At 38.3% G+C, this 14,460-nt stretch overlaps 3 protein-coding genes and 1 non-coding gene across 5 annotated transcripts; 2 read left to right on the forward strand and 2 right to left on the reverse strand.

Moving 5' to 3' along the window:
- Positions 1 to 1,562: 1,562 nt before the first annotated feature.
- LOC112180792 (salutaridine reductase) lies at positions 1,563 to 3,345 on the forward strand. The gene is made up of 5 exons (XM_024319352.2): positions 1,563 to 1,702; positions 1,794 to 2,037; positions 2,146 to 2,211; positions 2,381 to 2,557; positions 2,753 to 3,345. The coding sequence occupies exons 1-5, from the start codon at positions 1,668 to 1,670 to the stop codon at positions 3,131 to 3,133; spliced, it is 903 nt and encodes a 300-aa protein (XP_024175120.1). The 5' UTR covers positions 1,563 to 1,667; the 3' UTR covers positions 3,134 to 3,345.
- A 2,288-nt stretch (positions 3,346 to 5,633) lies between these two features.
- LOC112177751 lies at positions 5,634 to 7,311 on the reverse strand. The gene is made up of 3 exons (XR_005804084.1): positions 6,835 to 7,311; positions 6,092 to 6,678; positions 5,634 to 5,882 (listed from the first exon to the last, which is right to left on the reverse strand). It is a non-coding gene; the product is annotated as an uncharacterized LOC112177751 (transcript).
- Positions 7,312 to 8,293: 982 nt separating this feature from the next.
- LOC112177151 (salutaridine reductase) lies at positions 8,294 to 10,048 on the forward strand. Its single transcript, XM_024315370.2, has 5 exons — positions 8,294 to 8,452; positions 8,544 to 8,787; positions 8,897 to 8,962; positions 9,132 to 9,308; positions 9,504 to 10,048. The coding sequence occupies exons 1-5, from the start codon at positions 8,418 to 8,420 to the stop codon at positions 9,882 to 9,884; spliced, it is 903 nt and encodes a 300-aa protein (XP_024171138.1). The 5' UTR covers positions 8,294 to 8,417; the 3' UTR covers positions 9,885 to 10,048.
- A 546-nt stretch (positions 10,049 to 10,594) lies between these two features.
- LOC112177152 (eukaryotic translation initiation factor 3 subunit J-A) lies at positions 10,595 to 13,922 on the reverse strand. Of its 2 annotated transcripts, none has more exons than XM_024315371.2 (7): positions 13,762 to 13,922; positions 13,419 to 13,477; positions 13,048 to 13,175; positions 12,507 to 12,643; positions 11,814 to 11,958; positions 11,575 to 11,734; positions 10,595 to 11,025 (listed from the first exon to the last, which is right to left on the reverse strand). In XM_024315371.2, the coding sequence occupies exons 2-7, from the start codon at positions 13,429 to 13,431 to the stop codon at positions 10,934 to 10,936; spliced, it is 675 nt and encodes a 224-aa protein (XP_024171139.1). In that variant the 5' UTR covers positions 13,432 to 13,477; positions 13,762 to 13,922; the 3' UTR covers positions 10,595 to 10,933. The 2 variants fall into 2 exon arrangements, with proteins under 2 accessions (XP_024171139.1, XP_024171140.1); XM_024315372.2 differs by having other exon boundaries at positions 10,889 to 11,025; positions 13,048 to 13,172.
- Between the last annotated feature and the right edge of the window lie 538 nt (positions 13,923 to 14,460).

Consider the following 14,460-nt stretch of genomic DNA (forward strand, 5'->3'; position numbering starts at 1 on the left):
TTATGATAAATTGAACATCACTTTCAGTAACCCAAAGCATTCTATAAGTAACTATTGCAATCAAAACCTATATCCATAGATAACTAATACAGAAAATCCATAAATTAAACAAAATAAATGCTTCATGCATCAATATAAGAATTAAACAAATAAGGAACACAATTCATCAGAACCAGCATCGACCCAACTAAAATAAAGGCGCAAATTTTCGGATACCTTTTCTGGAAACAGCGTCGTACTGTTCTCTTCTTCTTGCCCAGCAACCTTGTTAGCACTCAAGCCACCACTATCGTCAGCCATCACAGCTTTGTTCTCTCCTTCTTCTTCCTCCCTTTCACCCTCCGAATCGGAGTCTTCCTTCTCCAAAATCACAATCACGCGGTCCTTCTCCTTCTCCTTCTCCGGCTCCGGCAGCACCTCCTCCTCCTTCAGCTTTTTCACAGCCAACCTCATCCTCGGCCTCACCACAACGACTCTATCATTATATTTACAGCTGCGAAGCTTTGAGAGTCATGGACATGGCTGATATTTCAAGCTGAGTGCTGCTACGTACTACAGAGATTTTGCAAAGCGTTTTGGATATGTCGCTGGGGTTTTTAGGTTTTCTGATTTGCGTTTTGCATTTGGGGATTTCAGATTTTGGTTGGTGAGGATTATAGCAGTGGCATGAGCGTAAATTATAATAAAAACTGAGCATTTTAGTCATTTTCTATCCAAATTTGAAGTTAGGCATGCTTTATTTGGTTTTGGGCCTGGGCTTGTGTCCTTATTTGTATAAAACAAATTGAAGGTGAGTTTTCTGTGTTATATCTTTGGTCATGTGCTACTATGTAATTTTCTATAATTAATTTAGTAACTCCGACTAAGTTTGTTTTTTTCTTAAAGATGGACCAGCATCACCGAGTTCTTTTGTGTTCATGAATTATCCGAGGCTTGATTGTTACAACATCGCCCCTCTTGTCATTGCGAGTTTGGTTTTATACCCGGTTAGCATAAAGAAGATGGTGACAATAAAATGTTCATTTAGGTGACCATGGGCAAACAGTGTGTCAGCACTTACATCGATCGATTGAAATAATGATTTGATAGCACAGTAGCCTGCTGCAGTGGAATCATAGAAAACTAGTAGATCGAGACAAGTTTAATTGCTTCTTGCCTTCTTCTATCTCTTTCCACCCAGACAATGGAAAATTTGATTTGATCCTTCATTAAGAAATATGCAGGATTTCAATTTTTTGTTGATGACTTGCAGAATTTCTATTTGCAGAATTTCTATTTTCAAATTCTAGGATAGATCAATTTTTGTCCCAAGTGATTGTTGGTAAACAATGGCAACAATTGGTTGGATTGTTTACTTTGATATGTTTAACTACCATTTCTATCCTCCAATAAACAAACAAAAGCAGCCTTGTGAGGTTCCTGGCTCAAGGTTAGATATGTAATAATTTCCACCAAGCCAATTATTGACCAACTTTGAAATATGTCATCGCTTACGTGACGAGTTCATAATCATTGGACAATATATCCTCTCTCTGAAAGATTTAAAACTATAAATAGCTTCATGGACGCTAGGAATGTCTCAAACACACACAATTCTATTATTCATTGTGAACCAAATCTGCATCGTTAAAGCACACACGTACCTTTTCTCCAAATCTGTATAACCAATGGCAGAAACAACCATCAGTTTTGAGTCCAAGAGGTACTTCAATCATGTTCATTGCTACTTTTCATCATTCAATACTCTTTCTTGATTTTGATCAATTTTCGGTTTTCTTTTCGGGTCGTATTAGGATTGCTGTTGTTACTGGAGCCAACAAAGGGATTGGACTTGAGATTAGTAGGCAATTAGCTTCTAATGGAGTTGGGGTGGTACTAACAGCAAGAGATTTGAAGAGAGGCACAGAAGCTGTTGAAAAGCTTAAGGCCTCTGGTTTCTCTGATGTGGTCTTTCATCAGCTAGATGTAAATAACCCAACCACCATTGCTGCTCTGGCAGATTTTCTCAAAACCCAGTTTGGAAAGCTTGACATTTTGGTATTTGTTCATCCATTCCATCTTTTTTTTTCTTTTTTAAATTGTATGCACTCTTTTCCTTTTTCACTGGAGTATAATTCTAACACAATAACTTTCTCAATGTCAAAGGTTAATAATGCAGGAGTCCTTGGATCCACATACCTCACCGATAACGTCGTAGTGGAGCCTCAAGATGTAAGTCGATAAAAACCAAGGTTTAATCTTTGGGGAGGAGGGATTGAAACTCAGTATTTTATCTAGCATTTTGGAGACTACACCATTTCACTGTAAAACTGATATGTTTTCATGCATGTTCATGTTCTATTTTGTTATGTCAAATGTTTACAAATGATGGTATGTGCAGATCTTAGGTTCTACATCACTGAAAGAAGTTTTAGTGCAAACATATGAGACGGCAGAGGATTGCTTGAAAACAAACTATTATGGAATCAAGCAACTCACAGAAGCACTTCTTCCGCTTCTTCAAAAATCAGAAGCAGCAAGGATAGTCAATGTCTCTTCAGCACTGGGACAGCTAAGGGTACACAACCAAAACCCGACTTTTATGATAAATAACGAGATATTTTCCTACAACACAGTGCACCATGTTATGTTATCAAACTGCAAAATCAAGACCATAGATCATATTGGTGCTTTCATTATATGGTCTAGGTTGCCAATATAACACACGTTACAATCGACTGTAATAATGTTTGAACTGCCTTTTTTATTTTAGGCTATTGCAAATGAGAAAGCCAAGAAGGAGCTAGGAGATGTCAATAACCTCACCGAGGAAAAAGTGGACAAGCTGGTTGAGGAATTTCTGGAGGATGTGAAGCAGGATTTGATAGAATCCAAAGGCTGGCCTCTAAACATGTCTTCTTACATTGTATCAAAAGCAGCTCTGAATGCTTATACAAGAGTCTTGGCCAGGAAGTATCCCAAAATTGCTACAAACGCAGTTAGTCCTGGTTTTACCAAAACAGACATCAACCAAAATACCGGGATTAACACAGTTGAAGAAGCTGCAGAAGGTCCTGTGAAGCTGGCTTTGATAGCTGACACTGGAATTTCTGGCCTCTACTTTGAAATGACTGAAGAGTCAACCTTTGATTGAGGTCAATGGGATCCAAATGAACTTAATACAGGTTTAAGATTTCTGTGTAGTTTTCAATTTCAGATTGGCTTTACAATAAGGTACGAGTACCATGATGGTGTTATTTGCTCTATTTGGTCATCACTAAAATATGTAGTCACTCCATTTGCAGAATATACATATAGGGTTTGCATGTAAGTTCAATCCACAAGACTGAACAACCCTCTCATCCAGCTTGCAATCCAAGACAACCCACAAGTATCTAATTTATGCACAAAAATATTTTGTATTCAATTTTATTTAGCTTACAAATTAATACTAATAACGTGATAGACAATAACGTTTGATCCTGAAAGCTGAAAAAATAAAATAAAAACTATATAATTTGTTACAATTGCAACATAGAACATTTTTACGAGAAAATTTGGGGACATTGTACGGGTGGTCAACAAATCCGGACCCGCATTTATGACAATTAACCCCACCATAAATACGAGAATGATTTTAACCATGAATAAGATGATAATTACCATCGTAAATTTAACAATGATGACGGCCATAAATGGCGACAATGATTACAATAATGATTAAATTCAGTTTAGTCCCTTGAACTTTAGGGCTAAAATCAATTTGGTCTTTTTTTTTTTTAATCACGTTGGTCCCTGCACTTCTAATTTCTATCATCCGGGTCCAAAATGTGAATTTGGCTTGAAAGATGACGTCATGTGCTGAGTTTGAGCTAACATAGGGGCTCCATTTTTAAATTTTGAACACCCCAAGAAGGGTAAAATGGACATTTCTAATTTAATCTAATTTCTAATTTTTTTTCTCTCTCTTTTCTTCTCTCTCTCGTTTAAGATGAAAGACGACGCTTGCAGATGAAACCCCATCTCTCTCTTTCACACCTCACAAGCTCCCACCACCCACTACACTGAAATTCTCAACCAAACTCCGGTCGACCTCGCTGCACGGCGGCGCTTGCAGACCCGCAAATTTTCCAAACCCCTACCTTAGGTTTTAGAGCAGCCATGGGAGATCAGCGGCGGTGGTGGAGAACTGCCGAAGCCCTATCAAAGAAGCGGCGGTGCCGAAAGCTCAAGGAATACGATACAGTCCAATCAAAGATCGGTGCAGTTGAGAACCTCATTTTGGTGTTCGGGTTCGTGCTTGAAGTGGTGGCTATGGTGGCTCTAGTCTTGACCCATGTATGGCTAAACGACCCTGAAAGGCCTTGTCTCAGTCCTACTCCGATCATGAATGCAGGTGATGGGTATGTGTATTCATGGGGGAGGAACAAGAAAGGAACATGAGTGGCTTGTTCTGGGTTTTAAGTAAAAGATGTGAAATTGGGGCGAACATGGTGGTGGTGGTGAGGGTTGAGGAATAAGGGGTGGTGACGGTGGTGATGGTGAAATGGTAGTGGGGATGGTGAAGTAAGCACAGCTTCCATGACCTGTATCCATGTGGAGGATCCATGGATTGTTCAAACTTGGAAGAGTGACCAGCAATTTGATATCTTGAATGTTTTGTCGGGTTTTTAGACGGATCAATTGGTGTTGGTGGCGCTAGCTAGATTTGTTGGGGATTTTGTTTAACTGGGGTTTTGGTCAGATACCTTGGTTGTGCCGAGGGCTAAGGCCCGTGTTTTGGGAGATAAGGACTTTCTTGGTGCTAGGGTGTCAGTAGTGGTCTTGGATTGTGCTTCAGTTGGTCTTGGTGGTTTTAGTAGTGAAAGACAGTCGAATAGGGTGCAAGCTATTGTCTTGTGATTGTAACTTATTGCAGTTCGTAGAGCAATAGATCGAGGTTTTCAAGGTTCTTGCTCGTGAGATACAGCCGCTCAATTCACCACCGGCACAGCCGGACGGTGAGGATGAAATGTTCAAGGAAAAGGGGCTTCTGGGTTTCTGTATGAAAGACAGAGTTTAAGGAGAGAGAGTTCGAGAGGGGAGAGAGAGATCATTTTTTTTTTTTTAATGAATTTAGCTTCAAAGGTTTTTTGGGAATTTACCCTTCTTAGGGGGTCAATGGCTGAAAAATGGACCCCTATGTCGACTCCAACTTTGCACATGACGTAATGTTTCAGGCCAAATTCAAATTTTGGACTTGGATGATGGAAATTAGAAGTGCAGGGACCAACGTGATTAAAAAAATAAATAAAAAAGGGTCAAATTGATTTTAGCCCTAATGTTCAAGGGATTAAACTGAATTTAATCCTTACAGTAATATATAAGTGTGGTAATCATTACTGCCATAAAGCACGGCAATAATGACGGTCATAAAGGTCAATAGTAATTACAGGTATAAAGACGGTAGTAATCATGACTTATGACCAAAGTCCTCCTACACCTATAAATAGGGGGCACGAAGGCCAAGTAAGACATCTGATTCTGACTTATTTGATTACACTCGACAGAGAAATATCCTGACTTAGGCATTAAAGGGTTTTCTGCAGGTATCCCCCTCATCTTCGAGACGACCGTCAAACATCAGTCAACAAGCAAAGAAAGCTTGTCGATCATTCTTGGTCAGCTTCAACTCCAGTCTGCATTAATTGGTGAGTCAAAATTCTCTTCGAAATTTTTTCGTCACTAACAGCATAGGGAACCTCTAGCCAGAAAGTTTGATCCATTGCATCACGGAACATGTCATTGTTAAATGAACATGAAATGAATAGGAGAAGGAACAGTTCATCCACAGCTTGCACCAATGGATCTTCAGGGATACAATTAATTCTTTCCCTAAGCGGGCTTCTGAAAGTAGATCTTCCCTATTTACGTAAATGTAAATTATCAAGAAACGAAAAGATAAATGCAAGTCAACCTCCATATTTATCGTCAAAATATAGTCTTATGGAAATCATCTACTACAAGCCTTCTAATAGCAACTCCATAGATGCCTGTAAAACGCTATATTCAGCATACCCCAAACCCCAAATTCAGCATCAATATGATTTGGAAAGTACGTAGGTATACTAACCGGGATCTCTTCCATGAATGCAGACTAAAGCTAACCCTGATCAGGTTTACACCAGGTCACCAGGAAATCATCTCAGGCATCCAATCACCGGCATTATTATCAGCTTGTCCTTGGGATGCATCAATTCCATCAGAAACCATCTTCCCTTCAATCTTTATCTCTTTCTTCTTTGGAAAATATCTCCAATGTCGCCCCTGAATGCCTTCACCACCCTCCTTATTCTCAAAATGAACATCACTCCTAACTTCCACTGCAGAACCATCAACAGAACGGCTCTCAAAATCCTCAATAACGTACATTCAAGTTTATATCTTTCAGCGGAAGAATCCTCGAACTGGGGTTCAACTTATCCTCCGCTTCGTTCTCCGACGCTTCCCACTCTTCCAAATTAGGCACGTTATTTCCCCACCCGGGCAAGTCATTCTCCAGCAACCTCCTCACATTGACAGTATGCACCGATGGAGGACAGTCCCTGAGGTGCTCAGTGCCATGTATCTGAGCCTCCAATGTATAAGTCATAGCAATGAGCTTAACATCCACATCTGACAGTGTCTGTAAATCCCCAGTAGCCCTTGCAAACTTAACAACTGCCCATAAACAACACAAAACCCTATCAACCCTAATTCAAGCACTTCAAAAACTCATATATCCCAATTCTCAATCACATAACAAGGAATCAACCCAAAAAAAAAAAATTTGATAAAATTGAGGGAAAATGTGAAGTAAAGGTTGAAGCTTTTTACCATTATTGAGGGATTCAGGGGAGGGTTCCATGGTTTGAACTTGGAAGGGAATGACGGCGAGGCGGTGGCTGGAAAAAGGGTCGCGGACCTCGTCCATGACCTCTGGGACGGAGACCAACTTGTCGGTGCAGTGGGCGAGGGTCTCACCGCCTTGAATGATAGTCAACAACGGCGACGGCTATGCCCTTGGAGGACTTACAGCTTTCGACGAATACTTTACCGGCGGCAATTGAGGAGGAGTAGGAGGAGTTTTGGGGCTTTGGGTCCGGCTGCTTCTTCACGATGTTGATCTAACAGGAGACGGCTGGGGCAGCGTTCGGGTTAGGGTCGGGGATTGGGGATGGGGTGACGGTGGCGTCCATGGTTGAGAGAGAAGGGATATGGAGGGCTGGTGAGAGTTGCTAAAACCCTAGAGATTTAGTTGAGAGTTATTATAATCCACTCCGATTCCCTTTTTGTCCGATTAGAACTTGCAGTTTTACATTTTACTGTAGTCTGTTTAAATGAAAAAATTATGAAATTCGTAAGAATTTATAAATAATGAAATCTTGAAGTGGAATGATGGAGTCAAGTCATTTAACCCTCAATCTCATTGGGAAGTGGAGGACAATAAATAAGTATGCGAGCTTTGTTGAGCTTGGATGCAATTTTTTTTTTTAAGAAAAGCTTGGATGCGCTTTGGTCAAGGTGGTTCTAGCCTAACAGGCTCTGATACCATGTGTTGGCAGTCCATTACCAAAATCGCTAAGGACTTTTGCATCCATGATTAATTAATTTAGTAACTCCGACTAAGTTTGTTTTTTTTTTCTTAAAGATGGACCAGCATCACCGAGTTCTTTTGTGTTCATGAATTATCCGAGGCTTGATTAATGTTACAACATCGCCCCTCTTTTCATTGCGAGTTTCGTTTTATACCCGGTTAGCTTAAAGAAGTGGTGACATTAAAATGTTCATTTAGGTGACCATGAGCAAACAGTGTGTCAGCACTTACATCGATCGATTGAAATAATGATTTCATAGCACAGTAGCCTGCTGCAGAGGAATCATAGAAAACTAGTAGATCGAGACAAGTTTAATTGCTTCTTGCCTTCTTCTATCTCTTCCACCCAGACAAAGGAAAATTTGATTTGCTCCTTCATTAAGAAATATGCAGGATTTCAATTTTTTGTTGATGACTGGCAGAATTTCTTTTTTCAAATTCAAGGATTCATCAATTTTTGTCCCAAGTGATTGTCGGTAAACAATGGCAACAATTGGTTGGATTGTTTACTTTGATATGTTTAACTACCATTTCTATCCTCCAATAAACAAACAAAAGCAGCCTTGTGAGGTTCATGGCTCAAGGTTAGATATGTAATAATCTCCATCAAGCCAATTATTGACCAACTATGAAATATGTCATCGCCTACGTGACCAATTCATAATCATTGGTCAATATATCCTCTCTCTGGAAGATTTAAAACTATAAATAGCTTCATGGACGCTAGGAATGTCTCAAACACACACAATTCTATTATTCTTTGTGAACCATCATCTACATCGTTAAAGCACACACGTACCTTTTCTCCAAATCTGTATAACCAATGGCAGAAACAACCATCAGTTTTGAGTCCAAGAGGTACTTCAATCATTTTCATTGCTACTTTTCATCATTCAATACTCTTTCTTGATTTTGATCAATTTTCGGTTTTCTTTTCGGGTGGTATTAGGATTGCTGTTGTTACTGGAGCCAACAAAGGGATTGGACTTGAGATTAGTAGGCAATTAGCTTCTAATGGAGTTGGGGTGGTACTAACAGCAAGAGATTTGAAGAGAGGCACAGAAGCTGTTGAAAAGCTTAAGGCCTCTGGTTTCTCTGATGTGGTCTTTCATCAGCTAGATGTAAATAACCCAACCACCATTGCTGCTCTGGCAGATTTTCTCAAAACCCAGTTTGGAAAGCTTGACATTTTGGTATTTGTTCATCCATTCCATCTTTTTTTTTTCTTTTTTAAATTGTATGCACTCTTTTCCTTTTTCACTGGAGTATAATTCTAACACAATAACTTTCTCAATGTCAAAGGTTAATAATGCAGGAGTCCTTGGATCCACATACCTCACCGATAACGTCGTAGTGGAGCCTCAAGATGTAAGTCGATAAAAACCAAGGTTTAATCTTTGGGGAGGAGGGATTGAAACTCAGTATTTTATCTAGCATTTTGGAGACTACACCATTTCACTGTAAAACTGATATGTTTTCATGCATGTTCATGTTCTATTTTGTTATGTCAAATGTTTACAAATGATGGTATGTGCAGATCTTAGGTTCTACATCACTGAAAGAAGTTTTAGTGCAAACATATGAGACGGCAGAGGATTGCTTGAAAACAAACTATTATGGAATCAAGCAACTCACAGAAGCACTTCTTCCGCTTCTTCAAAAATCAGAAGCAGCAAGGATAGTCAATGTCTCTTCAGCACTGGGACAGCTAAGGGTACACAACCAAAACCCGACTTTTATGATAAATAACGAGATATTTTCCTACAACACAGTGCACCATGTTATGTTATCAAACTGCAAAATCAAGACCATAGATCATATTGGTGCTTTCATTATATGGTCTAGGTTGCCAATATAACACACGTTACAATCGACTGTAATAATGTTTGAACTGCCTTTTTTATTTTAGGCTATTGCAAATGAGAAAGCCAAGAAGGAGCTAGGAGATGTCAATAACCTCACCGAGGAAAAAGTGGACAAGCTGGTTGAGGAATTTCTGGAGGATGTGAAGCAGGATTTGATAGAATCCAAAGGCTGGCCGCTAAACATGTCTTCTTACATTGTATCAAAAGCAGCTCTGAATGCTTATACAAGAGTCTTGGCCAGGAAGTATCCCAAAATTGCTACAAACGCAGTTAGTCCTGGTTTTACCAAAACAGACATCAACCAAAATACCGGGATTAACACAGTTGAAGAAGCTGCAGAAGGTCCTGTGAAGCTGGCTTTAATAGCTGACTCTGGTATTTCTGGCCTCTACTTTGAAATGACGGAAGAGTCATCCTTTGACTGAGGTCAATGGGATGATTGGGATCCAAATATAGTGTATTGCTTTAAGGTTTAAGATTTCTTTGTAGTTTTCAATTTCAAATTGGCTTTGAATAAGGTACGAGTACCATGATGAGTTGTATTATTTGCTCCGTTTGGTAATCAATAAAATATGTAGTCACAGAGTCACTCCATCGCAGAATATACATACACGCAAACCCTATAAGTTAAACCCACAAGAGTGAACGGTCCTCTTATCCAGCTTTCAATCTAGGACAATCCCCAATAAGTATCTAATTTGGGCACACAAAAATCTTTCTTATTCCATTTTGCTTATGAATCAATACCAAGAACAAGCTGAAAAAATGAAGAAATTATATAGTTCAAATTTTTTTTTTTATCGAGAAATTATAAAATTCGTCACAATAGCATCAAAAAAACATTTCCACAACTCTAGCCAGAAAGTCTGATCCATTGAATGACTGAACATTGTCTTACTCAAACCACAGTTGCTACATTGTCTTACTCAAACCACAGTTGCTTACTCAGAAAATGACCAATTTGCATGTTTATCACAATTTATTTACGGTCCAGAGTCCTGACATATATTCAAAACTCTGTCCATCAAAGTCCTACCCTCCATACCGAAATGACAGTGTAGTTTAGGTTACCTCAATACAAGCAAACATGCAATAATTGGACCTCAACCGTGCAATTGGGCTTGGATGATTGGACTATAACCAAGAATAAATGAAATTTATGGGAGCAAAGGATAATAAGAGTGATCTCTCCAGAGAACTTTAGCCATATATTATAAGACTCGGTGCATGAGCTTCGAGTATGCGCAGTCAAAGTAAGCCCGTAACTAGTAACAAAATTGACCATCACAAAAGAAAAGGAATTTGACACTCTTATTTGACAAAATAAATAAACACTCATATCATCATCAATCAATCTCTGCTGAGGGGGCCGCCGAAGGAATTTAATCCCAACTCCAATGATTTTTTCTTTTCGTCGGATCCCTACTTCAAATATAGGTCCCTGTACGGATAAAACCTTGCTACAACAAAACACTCACATAAAGTCATAGTCATCAAGGGGATCATAGCCATCAACAGCTATATCATCATCCGGCTTATCAACATGAAGCTGCTTTTTCTTGGCACCTGCAAACAAGGAAAGCAATTATCAAATCCATAGTCCTTCAGTTGCCTTTGTTATTAGTTACACCTAACCACAAATCAATTTTGAAAGACTAAACCTAAATTCCAACCGGTGGTTTAGTTTCAAGTAAAGCCAAAACACAAGGTACGATATTAGCAATACAACGTGCAGAAATTAAAAATGAGATTTGGTAAGTCATTTTCCTCACTAGTGCCACTTTCTGAATTTTAATCTACTACAATGGGGTTCCGACTATGAATTACTTTTGTTCTTTTACCCATCTCCAAGAAGTGGAAGAGTAATCAGTTATTACTTATTTACAATTGAAAACCATTAAGGGGCACCTGCCAAACAATCTAATGCACATCTGAACATGTGAAAGAATTTGTGTTTTTCATTTATATACTGGAACTGTACTTCCAATATACTCCAACTTTGTTCATTTATAGGAAAACAATTTTTTATTTTTCTTTCTCAGAGCAGCGTCATGACTCAAACTCAAGTTAGTGTATGAACAGCTCAAAACAAATTAGGTACGTAAAGATACGCACCTGTCTTCTTTTTACCAGCATTGGCTTCCTTCTCAGCTTTTATCTTCTCATTTGCAATTGCCGTAATTGAAGAAGCAACATCTTTTGCATCAGCTCCTTTCAAAGAAGTCATTGACAGTCTCATTACTGCCTTAAGTAGACCGATATAATGAAAACTTTTCTGCAATGAAATCAAAAAGATTAAACAATACATATAAAGTCCAAAAACTTTGAACAAAGGCAAGGCCAACTCAACAAACCTCAAATGGACGAAGTTTATGTGAAATAAGTTCGGCATATTCCAGGAAGTCACTTTCGGATTTGGGAATGAAATTATCAATGTTCTTCTCATCTCTAGTAGAAAACAGTTCTTTAGTGGCCTTATAATCTGCTTCTTCCACCAGTCTGTATTAGGAGAAAAGAAACTTTCGTGAGAATCTATTGTGAAGGTTTTCATGCACTCAACAAGTTGTAGTTGATCATTATCTCATAGTGAAAATGAAAAATCTGAGACCAACCAAAGAATAGAAGAACAAAGAATCAGAAACGAAAAAGAAAAGAAAAAAAGCCAGTCCGATACATCACAATTAGAATTTTTTACCCTTCAGTTGTGCACAGTACATACAAGTCTAAATATACAACTTCAACAGTTGCTGTTCATCTTACGCCAATAAAATGACAGACTATTTAAAACAGGCATACAAGAATTTCCATTAATACAGCTCATCTGACTCAACCATAGTAAACGATCAGTAAATGAATGAAATTGGTTTCATAAAACACGCAGTGTTGCTCACTTCAATGACTGGCAACACAGAGAGAGAGAAATTAACAATGAATTGCATGCTGTTCTCAACATACCTCTTTAAAATACAAACTGCGCTCAAATTAAAAATAAATAATATAAAAAAAAAAGGCTACAAGGGCAGCAGAGGTTAACCATTAACTCTCACCTTTGTTGGCGAAGTTTCTCAGCCAGGGGATCTAGTGGCTCTTCCTTTTGTACTTCAACAGCTTTTCCTTTCTTTTCTGCAGCCTTTGTTGCAGGTTTCTTGGGAGCCTTTTCAGCAGGAGCCTTTGGTGCAGGTTCCTGGAGAAACAGAAAATATGAACAAAATAATTACAGACTGTGTATTACCTAGATTTATAACAAATATGGTATTTATATGCTGTATGAAAAGCATGCAGGGGAGGAATAGAAACTCTCTAACTCAACCATTGCAAACCAGCCTGGGACAGTGTGAGGGAAAATCAAATGTGCGCACTTAGAGCAGACCCATCAAATTTTACAATAGAATTACTGTGAAAACAAATATTTCAAATCTATAGTATCTTTTAAAGTTTTGCAAATCAAGGTTGATAAAGAATCCAAATCTCCTGTTCATTTGTACCTATTAATTTGCTTAATAGCAACTCTATATACATCAGTGAGAGAAAAAAAAATATACTAGAACATTTTGCAGCTATTATTTTAACCTTTCTATTCAATCTTACCGGAGGAGCAGGTTCATCATCATCCTCCCATGAGTCCTTCACGTCATTCTCATCCGCATCTTCATCATCCCAGTTACCTTTTACTGCTGGCTCCTTAGAAAGGAGGGATGGAATTTTCGCATCTTCTTCTGAAGCAAGAAAAACAAACAAAACCCACCTTTGTAAACAAAACAGCAGACTCAAGTTCTATAATACACAACGAAATCTCTGTTCTAAAGTAAAAGAAAACAAACTAAAACACAAGATGCCCTCGGAAAATTTTCATTTGAACAACTTAGGCCTTCAACCATGAGACATTAAACTACAATAAGCTCAAGCAACAAGTAATGGGAAAACTTAATCAAAACGAGATTCAAGGAAAGCAGTATTACCCCAGTCCTCCATATTGAAATTCTCTTCTGTTTTCTCAAATTAACGAACAAACAGCTATCTGCATATCAACACATCCATCATCAGAAATCGGAAAACCCAACAAACAAATTGAACAACAAAATTCGAGAACAACAAAAGTGTAAAAGAGTCAAACTTTCTACAAAACCCACAAACAAAGTCGAACAATTTGGCGCAAAATCATATATCAGGATTAAATTACAAGCAAAATTAGCCGGAATAGATTCAGATACACAGCGTGAATATCAGAACCAATTAAAATAAAAATTGAGGACAAAGAACAGAAATTTGGAGAAGAATCGATGTGGGCATAGAGTGAATTACATTAAGGAATCGAAGGGAATAGAGAATCGTTGAGAGACGAGACCCTCGTCGGCGGTTTCTGTGAAACCCTAATTTTTCTGTGTGTGTCCACTATTCTGCTTCGGCTGTCAGTCTGTGCCCGAGTCGACGCCAACTAAGCAAAGGCGGAAAAAACAAAGGCCCAGCTTTTTTATTTATAGATTTTTTATTTAGTTGTGTCAAACAGGTCTCATGGGTCTGGTCAATATTGGCTTGTTTCCGGTTTGGAATGGGCTGTTGATACACAGAGTCATCTAGAATGTTGGGGATTTTACTTCATCATTAAGTTTTTCATAATACCGATTTTGTTTTTTGTTTTTAAAAATAAATAAACTTTTAGCGCACCTCACTCATATATATGTTAGTGAGAATTGAACACATGACCTGTATAATATTGAAATTATAATTTATTTAGTTAATATGTTGAAGATATATATGCTATAACAAAAGTAATTAGTTCTAAAATATGGAATCCAGGTCGGGTCAATTTGAGAATTTTGGACTTGGATATTCTGATTTCCCCTCATCAAGGCATATGCTCCAAGTTTAATTTGTTACTTTTCAAAGTATGCTAATTTGTTACTTTTCAAAGTATGCGTTTCTATGTGTCATGCGTTTATACTGCAAGCCTGTCAGTTTTTTTCTCGTGGGTTTTAGAGTGACGTTATGCGTAATTTTGTC

The sequence above is a fragment of the Rosa chinensis genome, chromosome 7 (assembly GCF_002994745.2).
Source record: "Rosa chinensis cultivar Old Blush chromosome 7, RchiOBHm-V2, whole genome shotgun sequence".
Taxonomy (NCBI): Eukaryota; Viridiplantae; Streptophyta; class Magnoliopsida; order Rosales; family Rosaceae; genus Rosa; species Rosa chinensis.

What these genes read in the sequence shown, in the direction of transcription:
- LOC112177152 (XM_024315371.2), bottom strand. An exon ending in GAGAAACTTCGCCAACAAAG is followed by an intron (nt 11,959 to 12,506) that starts GTGAGAGTTAAT and finishes CTCCTAATACAG; the next exon opens with ACTGGTGGAAGAAGCAGATT. An exon ending in TGCTGGTAAAAAGAAGACAG is followed by an intron (nt 11,026 to 11,574) that starts GTGCGTATCTTT and finishes CCTTGTTTGCAG; the next exon opens with GTGCCAAGAAAAAGCAGCTT.
- LOC112177151 (XM_024315370.2), top strand. Translation starts at nt 8,418, where the DNA reads ATGGCAGAAACAACCATCAGTTTTGAGTCCAAGAG. An exon ending in TTGGAAAGCTTGACATTTTG is followed by an intron (nt 8,788 to 8,896) that starts GTATTTGTTCAT and finishes TCAATGTCAAAG; the next exon opens with GTTAATAATGCAGGAGTCCT. An exon ending in TCGTAGTGGAGCCTCAAGAT is followed by an intron (nt 8,963 to 9,131) that starts GTAAGTCGATAA and finishes TGGTATGTGCAG; the next exon opens with ATCTTAGGTTCTACATCACT.
- LOC112180792 (XM_024319352.2), top strand. Translation starts at nt 1,668, where the DNA reads ATGGCAGAAACAACCATCAGTTTTGAGTCCAAGAG. An exon ending in ATCAGTTTTGAGTCCAAGAG is followed by an intron (nt 1,703 to 1,793) that starts GTACTTCAATCA and finishes GGGTCGTATTAG; the next exon opens with GATTGCTGTTGTTACTGGAG. An exon ending in TCGTAGTGGAGCCTCAAGAT is followed by an intron (nt 2,212 to 2,380) that starts GTAAGTCGATAA and finishes TGGTATGTGCAG; the next exon opens with ATCTTAGGTTCTACATCACT.